Source organism: Oryza sativa, chromosome 3 (genome assembly GCF_034140825.1).
Source record: "Oryza sativa Japonica Group chromosome 3, ASM3414082v1".
NCBI classification, from domain to species: Eukaryota; Viridiplantae; Streptophyta; class Magnoliopsida; order Poales; family Poaceae; genus Oryza; species Oryza sativa.
In genome coordinates, this window is record NC_089037.1 from 3,819,465 (window position 1) to 3,833,938 (window position 14,474).

Here is a 14,474-nt window from a genome sequence, read left to right on the forward strand (position 1 = left end):
TCGAACCAGTGAGGCAGCCTATACCTGTATGGCCTGTATTATGAGCACAGTGCAGTGATGTTGGCTTGATGTGCTTTTTGACCGCGTGGAATGTGGATGTTGGGAGGGCACTGATTGATGGAAAGCCAAAGGATGCTGTAAGAAGTGCTCTTAGGATCGGATGCTGCAATCATACAGAAGACTTTATATATTATCATATACATATATATGCGTCGTGTACATGCACCTGCCACAGGGTAGGTGTTGTCAACTTCAGACACGCCCCTATATCCCACTGGCCTAGATCCATCCACGATTGATATACCCTGCCAGGTGATCGTGTTACCCCATTCTTCTCTTGAACATATTCGTATGGTCGATCGATGGATGTGTACGCAGACGCAGAGTGTGTGGGGGCGCGGCCTTTATTCCTGCAAATCTCCTAATCGCTTCGTACGTCGTCACCGTGCGGTGTGTGTGACAAATATGACATGCCTGGTACTAGCTGGTGCCTCTCCTGCCACGGCGCGAGATACGTACGTACGCAGGCGGGCGACCGGGGACGCGCGCGCGCGGCGGACTCGCCGACCAGGAAGGCCACACGTAGCCACGTTTCTTCGTACGCGCGCCGCGCGCGGCCGGTTGGGTACGTAGGCGCGCGGTGGGCTTCACTTTCACTGCACCGGCCGGCCTCGCTCGCTTCGTCACCCCGACCCAAAATCTCCCGTGGCCGGGCAGCCGGCCCGTGATCCCGCGCGCACCGTTCCGGCGTTTCGGCCGATCGACGCGGGAGCGGGAGCGGGCGCGCGCGTGGTCGGTGGTCGCGCGGGCGCGGAACCGCGGAGCCCAGATTTTCTCCCGTGACGGGCCGTGTACCGCTCGGGAGTGCGGGCAGACCGAATTTTTTATTCATAATAATTAATAATGCAGAAATTAAATATATAATAAAACAAAGTCAATTTTTACGAAAATAGGAAGGACGCTATTGCATAGGGCGTCCAGGTGTGGACGCTGTTGTAGACAACATCCAGATGGGGACGCTTCTTACAAGGGCGTCCATAATGCTGCAGTTGAAGACCTCAAAGAGCCATCCAATTCACCGGACTAAGATTGGACTTTGAATCCAATCACACAATGGTCGAACTCTACCTCGTTACTCCTATGCAGACTATTGTCTCTCGTTGATTGCTTGCTTGCCGAGCAGGCACCGCTCTCTACCTAATCTGCCAGACAGGGTCGCCATCCCCCGGCCCTCCTTCAATGCTTCCGCTGTTCCGCATGACGGACACTCTACTCGGGGTCATATGTGAACAGCCACCACTTTTATTTTGAGATATTTGATTAGTTTGGTTTTTGTTCTGGTCCATTGTTTACTACGCATCGAGCTCTCTGCTGACTGAATCTTGAGAAGCGACTGACTGAATCTTGAGAAGCGGCCGCCAGATGAACTGCATGCGAGGTCTTCGATCGATGCTTTTTTTTTTCCTTTTGCAACAGGCCAGAGATTGGAAGTCATCGGGCAATAGATGATCTGATAGAAGGAGGATGTTTGCGTCCTACCCTTCGTAATTTTGCATTCTTTGTAAGCTTTCTATTGCAGAACATATACACCTGAATACCAAGATCTATGAACTGAGCATACTTGCTCGGCCAGCCACCTGGAGTGAGGCGATGCCTGGACTTGCTGTTAGGAACCAAGAGGGGCGGACAGACGACGCAACACAAGCCGGCACGAGTGGGTTATTGTTCCAGCATGACTCAACCAGAACGTGGATAGCGGCTACGACCTCCCGGCGTGAAGGCAGAAAGCGGCGGTGTCCTCTCCGGATTCGAGAGCCTTCGAGGTGAGTTGAGGTGAACTGCAACGGCAGATTCCTGACGTTGTGGAGGCGGAAGCCGGAAGGCGGCTGTTGCAGTCTCCCAGAGTCGAGGTGAACGGCGGGCATGGCAGCACCTTGCCCGAGCCCTGCACCAACATTGGGCCCGAGGAGAGGAGAGTCCACAATGGCACCTCTCCGCATGGCGGCATGGGCGCCCCAAACCGAGCCTGGACGTGCTTCGGTACAGCGTCCACCTCTGGACACTTCTTAGAACACCGTCCAAGTCTGGACGCCCTTTGAAACAACGTTCATGCTATTTTTACAAATTCAATTTAAAATTTACCACTTATTTAATTCAAGACTTATTAATTACTATAAATAAAAAATTCGGGCGGGCAGATAAGGGTCCAATTTAATTTATCCCTCAACCATAAATATAAGATATCTTTGTTCCCAACTATTAAAAACCATTATAAAATGATTTCCTCGGTGATTTTCACATTCATTGATCTAGTTCAACTGTCTAAAGTCGGCATATGGGGCCCATATGTTGAATATTTTTAAAATGATTTCCTCGGTGATTTTCACTGACGTGGCTCATTGGCCTAGTCAAACCGGTTAAGTCAGCATATGAGCCCCACATGTCAGTGTGAGTATTTTCAAAATGACTTCCTCGGTGGTTTTCACTAACGTGGCTCATTAACCTAGTCCAACCAGCTAAGTCAGCACATGGGGCCTACATGGCATCGATCGTGAGTAAATGGCATGCGGCGGAAGCCACTGACGATAGAGGCAGTGGGGCGAGCCAAGGACGACGGGGACTTCAACAACGCCCTCCATCGTGCCACGTCTCTCAACGGCGGCAGTGTCTGGGCACAGCAAGTCGCCGTCTCGCCTCTAGGCCGGTCCATCGTCACTCCATCTCCAAGCCGCAACGTTGCTTCGCCTCAAAAGCTGAGCCACCGCTGCTCCACTCGAGGCCAGGCCACCACCACGCGTCAGGAGCACCCAACCACCACTCCGCCTCGAGGCCACGTTGTCGCTCCGGCTTCTGCCGTGCCATCGGTCCACCTCAAGGCCAAGTTGTCGCCGCTTCGCTTGAGGCTAGGCCGCTATCACGCGTTAGGGCCTCCCAACCGTGGCTTTGCGTGGGCAGTCCCGACTAGAGGAAGTTGAGGAAGAAGATTGGTTGTGCCAAGATTCTCGTCGTACCTATCTCGATGCACGGCGCTCGGGGAGAAGAGGAGCTATCAACGAAGAAGAGGGACAGAGGCAAGCTTGCTTTGTCCCGCCACATCGGATCTAGCATTTGGTGGCTAGCTCGGTTGGGGATGGCGTCGGACCGGTCCGCCCCGTTGTCCTCACCACGATCATTCTTCCCTCTTCCTCCTTCTACTCCATGTCAGGTGTCAGGGGTGTCGGGCGTCGTCTGATGTCCAGTGTTGGGGGTGTTGGGCGTCGCCTGGTTGCTATCGGGGAGGAGGAAAAGAAGTCATGCGCTGGCCCATCCATCCTCTCGCCTCCCACATTGCCGCTCCTCGTCGCCACTGCTTTACGTCGTCGATGGAAGGGTGCAGCAGTGGTGGCACAGAGCGCGGACAAGGAGTGGAAGTGTGGAACGCGCTCCCTACATCCTTCGATGCCTTCCACTGGCCCACCATGCCATCACCGTCTCCACCGCCGGAATTGTGCCGCAAACAAGGAGGTGCTCAAGACAACCGCTCCTCGTCGGGGCACCGCTTGACACAGAAGGCATGCGACGCATCGGGTTACTGCTGCTGTCACCTAGTTGGTGCTCGCTGTCGTGCACCCCATTGCTATTGGCAATAAAACGGGTAGAGTGAAAGCGGGGTGTAGAAGGAAAGAGAGAGAGAGAGTGAGGGGAGTATGACAAGTGGGCTTTACTTTATTTTCTTTTGATAACTGGTATTTCACGTAAGTAAATACTACTATCAATATTGTTCCGAGGGTCAAATTGCACTTGTTTCTATACGATACTCCGCCTCCGCTCTCCATGTCGCGTGCGTCACACCAGCGCGTAGCCCAGATATTCTCCCGGGCCGGCCCCGTTCACCGCGCGTGGATAGAGGCCGGCTCGTCTGCTCCTCGCGGGCAGATCGAACGCACGGCCCATCTTGCGGTCGGTGTCTTGTCTCCGCCTCCGGCGCCGCTAACTCTCGTCGCGTAGTCGCGTGCGTCGACGCGTCACGCGCTGCTTTTTCACTAGGCGGAGTTGCCAACTTTCTGAAAAGCCTCTCTCTGCACCAAAAATAAACACCGTAAAATCCCAACGATAAGACAGCGGCATATGCACCCGTGCAGCAAAAGCTTCTGGTTGGTTTGTTGCTCAACACTGGTAGTGGAGTAGTGGACTAGTGGCATGTGTGCACGAGGGTTATTGATCTTCTCTTGATAGAATACTTCACTTGTACTAGAGCTACCTAGCGCCTAGTAGCCTAGTTCATTTGACCTGCAACGATAGGGTGGTAGTGCCTACTGGGTGCGAAGTGTAGGGACGACGACGACGCCGGGAGCCTGGGGAGCACGGAGGATAGGATAGCAGAATCTCTAGGGTTCGTTTCTAAAATGATGCTACCGATATTAACGAATCATCTAGCTCCCGGTTCTTTCTTCCCACCTAGAATCAATTGAAAATCTTATCGGCTCTGCAGCTAATCATATCCTTTCAACGGCCAATGTGATCTTTAAGAGCAAGTTTAATAGTATAGCTTACTATTGGCTCCAATTCATCTATAGTCAATCTAATCATCAATTTATACAACAGTTGCTTACTATATTATTAATATATAATCTTATCTGTCATACATACACTGTGTCTTGGAGTCCGTGCTATAATCTGTAACCCGCTGCTCTTCTCTCTCATCTTTTATTTTATTAAAATATGTTTATAGCTTGACTAATAATCTACTATCCTATCTGCTCTAAGTTACAATCTCGGCTAGGCTGGCACGGTTTACTGCTACCAGATATTTCTTCACAGACTGACCAAAGGGTAAATCAACCAGGCATTTTTGTTTTTTTTTTTTGCAGCTAACGAAATCCTTTCAACGGCCAATGTAATTTTTAAGTTACACGCTCGGCTAGGCTGGCACGGTTTACTAATTACTACTCCCTCCGTCCAAAAAAAAACAAACTCTAGTTTCCGTGTTTAACGTTTGACCGTCCGTCTTATTTGAAAAAATTATGAAAAAAATAAAAAGACAAGTCACGCATAAAATATTAATCATGTTTTATCATCTAACAATAATGAAAATACGAATTATAAAAAAATTTCATATAAGACGGACCGTTAAAGTTGGACACGAAAACCCAGGGTTTATCTTTTTTTGGACGGAGGGAGTACTGTACTACAGATATTTGGCATTAGCAAATATGGAAACCGTGCTTCCAAAGTGTAAATCAAACTGGCATTTTTGTTTTTTTGCGACAAACACGGTACAATATGGAGCAACCGAGCAAGTGTTTGTGATTAAATGATTAATCAGTTGGCCATGGACTGATAATTGCGACGCTTTTGTCGCTCTTGCACAAATTGAGAGCTCGCATTTGTAAGATACTTAGGAAATAGAGAGAGAGGAATCTGGCATTAGCAAAGCACCCTGCTGCCAAACTGAAAGACAACTCCTAAGAATCTTCCTGTGCCAAAAGGGGCAGCAGTGTGTACATTCAGCCAGCGCCGAAAGAGGCAACTCGCTGGCAATTCCTAAGCCGGCGAGGTTGGTACTATACTGTACACATAGCAGCAAAAAACACACAAAAAATGGTACTGTATGAACTTTGCACGAATCAGGATGGATTTTGATTAAGTACACAAAAAAGATTGATCTGGTTTAGAAGATGACATGACAACAACATTACATTACTTATGAACGTAGAGTGAATTAGGAATCCCTGCTCCTCCAGTACTAATTAAGATCACTCTCTAAGCTACAAACATTCCGAGGGTGTGTGCGCGCTGATTGCCCAGCAGCAAAAGACAATGTGGCGACGACGGCCGCCGGCGGCTACATCAGAAGGCTGCGGATGATCGCCGCCTGCGCGCTGCTCATGTCGGACGTGGCCAGCAGCTCCGACAGCCTCTCGCTCAGGTCGTCGACCTCCTGATGCAAGCTCCTGATGTAGTTGCAAGTCTCCTGCAGAACCCTCGAAGATGGCACCTGGATTTGGAGAAGAGAAGATTTCTCTGTCAGCTCTTGAGATTTGGTGCTTAATTACAATTGTTGAAGGAAAAAGGAATGCAAAATGATGCGATGCTTGGATTGTTTGACATAGTCGATTAGTCGATTGGTAACATCAGTTCATATGATCTTCAACTTCTGCTTAGGAATTAGAAATAAGGAGCATTCAACTTGCGCTGCTATTTTTCTTTTGCCAAGGCAGTAGGTGTAACAACCGATCATGTTCTACCCCCATCTTAATGTGGTCAAAGCTAGAGTGAACGGTGAATAATGCTAATCTATTATAACTAGAATAAATTCGAGCTGTTATTTAGACTGGGAATTTGTGGAGCAATTAACCATTTAGTGCATAGAATTACATACTCTATCATTGCTCCGGAGTCGAGCCTCGGGGAGGAGATCCTGCAACTTGGATACAAGATCGCTGATTTGCTCGTCGGTGATCCTCGACGAGCCTGACTGCCTCGACCGTGACCTCCGGCTTGACATATCGGCCAATGTAGGTGGCAGCAATCGATCTCAGCCAACGTAGGAGAGATGTATGGGAGAGCTAGCTGTTCTTGCAAGAGAGACGCGCAGACAGTGTCTGTTTACGGTTGGCTGGCGTAAGACAAAGTTTGAGAAACACAAGACAGCCGCACGGGAGAAAGAAATGGGTGGCTACTGGCGTGTTAAATAGACTACTACTAGCTGCAAATAGAGGAACCTGATGAGATCAGGCAAGAGGGAGAGTGACCTTCCCGTTTACAACAAGTGTGTCACCTAGCTCAAGGCTCTGACCAACAGGGGCCACACTACAATATGGCCCCAATGGCAGTCACATGCCAGAAACATGAATTGGGAAGAGGAACTCTTAGAGATGGAAGAGAGGGACAGGCCATACTGAGGAGTGATGTGTAGTGTATGTTCTGCTACTCGTGTATTGCCCCTTGCAAGTGGGAGAAGCTCAGAACAACAGGAGATAAAGTGCTGGTGAGAAGGCGACTTGGAGGCCTACACTGTCAGAAAGAACCACGCAAACCATGTTACTTGGCCTACAAAAAATGTGTGGATTAATTATTATTTTCCCCCACATTTGATATTTAATAATATATATGTATATGAAAAAAAATGGTGAGGCTACATTTATTGATGGATGGCTTTGTATCCATGTCTAGGATTCAGTATACAGCCATGCATGAAGCATACACCTCTTGTCTTCCTAATCAGGACTAGGAGCTCTTTTTTTTTTTTGAACGACTCACACAAGACTGTGCGAGGTTCTATTGATAGAGCAGGAGAAAAATTACAAGATTACAACCCTGGAAGGTCGTAACCAGGAAAAAGGAAAAAAATATACCACCATCCACACATCAACAGTGCCAACACAGAACCAAGAAAAGGCTAGCACCGGGCCAGCAGCCGCTAAGCGTGACCGACCGCCTCTAGGCAAACAAAGAAACACAGCTGAGATCCCCCAAAACCCAACCCTTACAATCAACACAAAGCCCCGCTCTATCCAAGTCTTCAGGAGTCAGGGAGAGAGGGTGAGAGAGAAGAATGGAACTCCTGTCCTTCTAGGCCCTCCGACGTGGCCAATTTGTAGAGACTAGGGCGCCGCCACAGGAGGAAGAAATCTAGAGAGAGTTTGCACCAATTGGATGGGGGGTTTCGGCTAAGGGATACCTAAACGACGTCTCCAAGGAGAGAAGCGACGAAAACACTGCCGTCGTCGTCCGTCAAGGTCTCAAAGAGAACCGAGACTCGACTTTTACCCAACGTCCACACACGAGGGATGAGACGGCATGATAACGCCCCCAGAAGGGGAATGACGCTTTGAGCGTCACTGTTGCCGGCCCGGCCGAGGCTGGGCTGGGTTTTCACCCGCCGCTCACCACCTGCGAGTCCATGGCTGGCGCCCCGATGCTCCACACTGTCCAACCTCTGCCGACATGTGGGACCACTACACCGGCACCCCCCGCCGGCCAGCCTTCATGCGCCGTAGACCGTACCGCACCCACTGGTAGCTCCTCCTCGCACCGTGTCGGCCTCCTCCACTGCTGGCCACGCCTCATCGCGCCAAGCCAGCCTCCCGCCACCGCCCACGCCTCCTCGCGCCAAGCCAGCCTCCACTACCGCCAGCTGCGCCTCCTCGCGCCGTGCCGACCTCCGCTGCCACTAGCCCGCGCCTCTATGCGTCGAGCTGGCCTCCGAGCACTCCTACCGCCGCTGCCGCGCCGGCCAAATGCGGTCTGCCACGCCTCCCCGGCTAGCCGCCCGTGGCCGTCCAGAGGAAAAACAACGCAGGGTGAAGCAGTCAACAGGACTTGCTTCCTAGACAATGTATAGTTATTTTGCTTATAGTTTAATTCATATTTATATAACTAAGCTACATGGTTCTAAACACCTTTGATACCAAACAAGGAAAATAGAATCATGAAAGTCTCTGTCCTCTAGAAACGTGCTCCTGTGTCATATAGAATTACTATGCTTGCTGATGAAACCATCAGTTGATGACCTAACATAAGTAACCGGATCAAGTAATTTTAAAGTGCTGATTACCTCATGATGTGTATCAGACTCAGCAGTGTCACGATGCTGGCTGGTCTCTTCTCCAATCATCTGGCATCCACAGCCCATGTCTTGTGGCGCCTGATAATCAATACAGGCATGGGTCACACTGTAGGTGTTATTACTCAAACTATCAGGGAGAACGAGAACCGATATCAGGGCAGATGCATCAGGTCCCTGCACTGCTTCAACTTTCGGGTATGTAATTTGGAGTTAGACTAGGGAATTGTCTGATTGTAAGTAAATTCTTACATGTGGCATGAAAAGTATTTTACTTTCTGAACTTCTTGAGTCTTGACACCCCCACTTAGCCATTCCTGTTCTGTTGCTCAAGTTAGACCTGATAACAAAATACAGTGAGCAAGCTTTTCAGTCAGTTACATGTTAAACAATGGGAACAGAGAATAAGTATAAATATTTTATGGCTATGGTATCCATGTATTGAGGCTTTAAAACATAACCTGTAATGGCTTTTGGGAAGTTACGATTTGCAACAAATTAGTCTTGGCAACATTTAGCTCTATATGCAACTCTAACAAATGTTCAGCATTTAATTCTGAATATCATAGTCATGTAATCTCAGCTTCCAAGCAACTCTAACAAATGTAAGGTATCTGAATATTTGTGGATCTTAATTACACAACATTTAGTTCTGTATTCAAGGAGGGCTAGATGCAGGGGACTATATGGCACCCTATATTCTCTTCAAAATATATATATATATATATATATATATATATATATATATATATATATATATATATATATATATGGCACCCTATATGTTTACAAACTTAATAGTTATTAAGTATTATGTATAGATCTTGAAGCAAATGAATCATTCCAGGAAACAGTTGCTGCACAACTCAGAGCAATCATTCAGAATTTGACCAGTCAATGCATCTCTCCAGCAGGTAAAGTGCAACTACTGGGTGTATTCCAAGTGCTTTCTTCATTTAACAACAGCTGCATATAAGAGATGTTATTATAATGTTGACATGACAATAAATTATTTAACAGAAACATGTGCATGCGTGTGTGCTTGCATTTTATATCAAGATCTCTAATGCTCCTAAAGCAAATTCCAGCTGCAAGATCTCCTCCATTTTTTTCATTAGTGACTCATTCAAAGTGCAGCACAGCAAAACACCATGTCATAGTAATGCAGATGAAGTTTTCAAGCAGCGCAACGCTACAGATCGAAGTGATCTGTAGAATGCACACATTGCACTAGCTCATAAGCGGGTATTCATTTAAACGAAAACATGTTCATCGGCAAACTGCTAAACAATTAATTGAAATGGCATTCAAATAATTATTGTGCAGCAACATTTATGAACTTAAAGGATATCTAGGATAACGATGGGAAAATCTATAATAACGAAGAGATAATTTAGAAATGACGAGCTAATGACGTAGGATGAGCACAAGATTTAGCTAATAGGTATATTAGCCTGGTAAACATCTGATTAGCCAGCCAATCACAGCATATACATGCGCTAAAAATTCTCTTTGTCTCTCAAGTATTTTTTTTCACAAGATCCACTGCCACTGATAAAATAATCATAAACTGTTAGGTACTGCCTGTTTATAAAATGGTCCCATTGACCTTTTCACAAAGTTAATTAGCCCTAGCTATGTTCCAAGCATAATTACCCTCATAGCTCTTACATAGAATACCAACTACAGGATAAGAAACTCTACAAATGACTATGTAACTCATTAAGTACGATGTAAACAGTATAAAACATCAAATCACCAATCAAAATCAGCTAGTGGGCGATGATCTAAGCATATCTGGACTGCAGCATGTCTCATGGGTCACATGTAGCTCAATCCAATTAGTAGAAAACACCCCGTACAGGTTGTCACGTGGAGGCGATTTATTTATGCTGAGCCCCTTCACCACCACCCAAGGTCACACCATCACACACACACAAGTGAGATCAGTCTCTTGTTTAAGTGCACACTTGATCAAGCAAGAGAATCAAGAGTACCTCCTATCTACTAAACAATAGGTCAAGTAGGCCTGCCTGCCATACAGATGCTAGGAATCACATGCATTATCTTAACATAGTGCTCAGCACTAACAGGGCAGTCACATGCTTTAGCTATTTTAATCTGGAACCCTCTTCATGTGTAAGTGAAAAGCTTTATGTGAATAATGTGTTGTAAGTTTGTTTGTAACCAGATCAATCAGGGCAGTGTAGAACCCCACTGCCTGATACTGCAAAGATCCCCAGGACCGATCCAGTTCAGGAATAATTAGGGTGTACTAATACCATGATAAAAACAGGCTCTTTTTGCCGATCAGTTGTTAATATTTTGGACATTCACAGCATGGTGGAATGAATCGTGGTAAAAATACTTAGAATGTGTCTCAGTTTCTCAGCTGATTTATACTAGACTAACTTGTTGCTCTCAGAAAAAAAAAAGACAAGGAATTAAGTGAGTTACATAATAGAATGCCATCTATCATCACACCTAGGAATGCACTAGGGCTCTAGACAAAAAGAAAAACATGAAAAAAAAATTACCAAGGTCGATACTGTAGTGAAAGAAGCTTCCACTCTCCATATAACTACGGGAGATCTTAATCAGAGGAATTGACAGGTATTACTCTGACACAAGAGGAATCATCTGATCTGGAGATACTGAAGGTCAGCTGTCTTCAGTTCAACACATTTGAGAAATATACAGCCACTTTTGGGAAATCCAAGGCTACTTGCTGATGAATATTAAAATTAAAGTTCTGACAACGTTCTTGGTGCCAATAGCCCAAGGAATACAATAAACCTATTTCAATTAACAAAGAAAAGAATCCAGATCTTGCTGCAGAACCCCAACATGCTCATCATTGAAAGCTAGATTATACTAGGGTGGACGGTTGGTAAACAGTTGTTAAAATAAATTATTTGAGACCAAAGCTATTAGTAACCATCTTATGGAGGAAGCCATTCAGGACCAAGCGTCAATGATGAGAAAAAAAAGAGTAACGAGTGTTACAAGGCAGCAAGGTGACTGCTTGTAAATTTCTTCACTCTGCAGTAAATAATCATGCCTTAGTGTTTGTGAGACAAGAAAGCAAATACATAGGTTTCCAGCAAAGCTGAATAGGAGTTGAATGTGTTGAGATAGCTTCAGGAAGGGAATTCAAGGAAAGGGAGTGGAGATTAAGGGAAAGCATGGAGGTATACTTGTCGTCTTGTCGACACCAAAAGCTTCAGACAACATTTCATGCATGCTGAGTGCATATCACGTCTAAATGTTGTTGTTTATATGTTTCATCCAATCAAATTGTTTCATCTAGGAAGCGGCAGGCAATGGTTAATCAGCATTGTCAAATGAAGTTAATAACTATTTTCATGGTAATAATAGCAACAAGTTACCTGACCACATAAACTACAATTGACTTCTGTAACATACTTCTCGCACTAAACTACCCTGGGTTTTTGGACTTTTAGGGTATAAAACACAACATAGTTTCTCCAACAACATGAGCACAAACTCAGATTTTCAACAAATATATGACGAGACACAAAAGACCCAACACTTCGTTGCTACATTAAAATTTTAACAAAGCTGTCATAGCAATTTAAGGTTTTGCAAAGAATTTCGTGCTAGGGAAGGGAACACATAAACAATCAAAGCTAGGTACCCTTATAGCCTCATCTTGTTAAGTTGATTCTTACTAGGTAAATAGACTAAAAGTAGCACAATATGTGATGTCTCATAAAATTTCAGCCCGATGCGCGATTACTGATTGAGAATTGTAACCATGTAATGGAAACTCAAAATAATGGCAATTGGCAAGAATTTTAACAAGAAAATGCTTCTACCATCTCATGTATCCTCTAATAAAAGTGCAATGAAACTAACGTGCAAAAAAATTGAAGTTTTTTATTATAGACAATTAGACAGTGGTAAGAGAAAAGATGCTACCAACAGGGTACTCATAAGTGTAGTACTTTATAAAGGGACTCTGTAGGCAAGACATTTGTCATCAGTAAAACGGGAAAAACAATCAGGGAAAACAGTTGCAACCTATGAGTAGATGGTGGACTGAAGGATGCTGACATGCAAACAAAATCAACTTTACACAGAACCTGGTAAAATCCCGTGACAAAATCGAAACATAAATCAGAGAAGCTTCATACCCAATGATTGGGTAATTAGTGAATGAAGCTTTACATTGTTTATGGGAAAGATGTTTCCTGTATCCAAGACTTTTATGTTCAACAGCATTGCTGAACGATGACAAAGGAGTATTTATTCATTTCCAGGTCGCTAACAAGTTTCGATGGACCCTTTGAGAGGTGATCATGTATCTTTTCTATCCTCCTTAATGAAATTGGTAGAGCTCCTACCCTTCCCCCTCAAAAACAAAACTAACAAGTTTCGAATGCAATAAGACCATTGCAGATTGAAGATTAATAGATATTTCTCAAATTAGGTCTACCTAAAGCTTATTAATCAGCATAGAACTAAATTGATAGTGCAGCATCTAAAGCACCACAAGGAAATCCTTCCAATATTAAGACAGATAGCAACTGCCTTTGCATAAATCAAAAGGTTCAAATGGGCCTCGAAGCTTAACTTTTTCATCATTTAGAAGAGCCAAAAATAATTCTAGATTTTAAATATACGGATCTAGTTACTAGATAGGACTTGAGAGAATATCTAAGTTCCATTTGTATAGAAAAGTATACCAGTCCCCGTTATAGCTTAACAGTACAAATGCTATATTTCCAGTTAAATGATAATCCTTGTTGCAGTATGAGGAGGACAGGGAGTTCAATGATCAAATAAATACGTGGGATATCAGATACGTGCGTGGAACAACTAACTGGAGGCACAACACTCTTACTAATGAAAAAGGAAGTTAGTCTGAAGCTTTCCTGTATCCTTCACTCCCCACCCTTATCATTACATCTAAAAGCGCAGTACACCTGATGGTATAACTTATAAATAGGTTTCTTAAACAACCATGAACTTTACATAATGGATCATGTATGCAGTAATATGCATTACAACCTTTATTTATTTATTTATTTTTTGATAAAGAGAGGCCGCATCTCTCCCGCTTTCATTAACGAAAACGATGGAAAGTTAAGATCAAACTATGCATTACAGCCTTTATATAGTTTAAGATCAAACTATGCATCATTCCCAGAGTTAAAGATCGTGGCCGGAGCTTGTGAAGGCAATGGCCACCGAAGCCCCATTATGGCGTTGAATGTCCAACCCCTTACTTCCTCTAGGTCGCTCAATAATCCTGTGAGAATAGGTTTAGTTTAGTGTTTTTTTCGGTCCTTCCATCTGTATCCCGTCCCCTTCTTGTTTTTCTTTCTCCTGTAAATAACTTTTATTCCTCTTAATACAAATATGCACTCCTTGTGTATTCTAAAAAACAAAACCACAATGGCATATTATTTTTTCCTGATTACTTTTTTTTTTTTGCATATTAACACTTGGATAGCCATACGCATTGATTTAGACCAGCATTTCACAAACAGAAAATCCTTCGCATCATCCCCAGAAAATCCTTCGCCTCTCCAGTCTCCACCCATCCGAACAAGGAGCGCAATCATCTAAGCCTAACACAAGTACGCAATTGCAACCTGCAAAACATCTGCACTGACAGCCGTCCGCGCAAGCATAAGCTAGCAAGGCATTCCTAAACCACCAGTTCTACCACCCTACGAGGCGAAATACACACGAAGAGGACCGACGAAACCGCCACAAACATCACCAAAACTTCTGAGAAGGAGAAGGAGCACGGCATTCACAATACTTACAGCGGGAGAAACCCTAGCGGAAGCCCGCATCCGCGAAACCGAAGCGGAAGCCAACGCGCCCGCGGCGGCCGGAGCCGACCAGAAAATCCACCGGAATTTCACGGGGAATTCCGCCGAGACGAGAGAAA

The 14,474-nt window shown here is 45.1% G+C and overlaps 1 protein-coding gene across 6 annotated transcripts; it reads right to left on the minus strand.

Moving 5' to 3' along the window:
• Positions 1 to 5,581: 5,581 nt before the first annotated feature.
• Positions 5,582 to 14,474, minus strand: LOC4331776 (transcription factor ILI6-like). 6 transcript variants are annotated; one of them, XM_026023690.2, is made up of 5 exons: positions 14,347 to 14,474; positions 9,440 to 9,514; positions 8,824 to 8,888; positions 8,540 to 8,739; positions 5,582 to 5,977 (listed from the first exon to the last, which is right to left on the minus strand). In XM_026023690.2, the coding sequence occupies exons 2-5, from the start codon at positions 9,502 to 9,504 to the stop codon at positions 5,825 to 5,827; spliced, it is 483 nt and encodes a 160-aa protein (XP_025879475.1). In that variant the 5' UTR covers positions 9,505 to 9,514; positions 14,347 to 14,474; the 3' UTR covers positions 5,582 to 5,824. The 6 variants fall into 6 exon arrangements, with proteins under 6 accessions (XP_025879475.1, XP_025879477.1, XP_066164217.1 ...); XM_026023692.2 differs by having other exon boundaries at positions 8,540 to 8,629; positions 8,801 to 8,888; positions 14,347 to 14,462; NM_001417233.1 differs by lacking the exon at positions 9,440 to 9,514 and having other exon boundaries at positions 5,593 to 5,977; positions 14,347 to 14,438.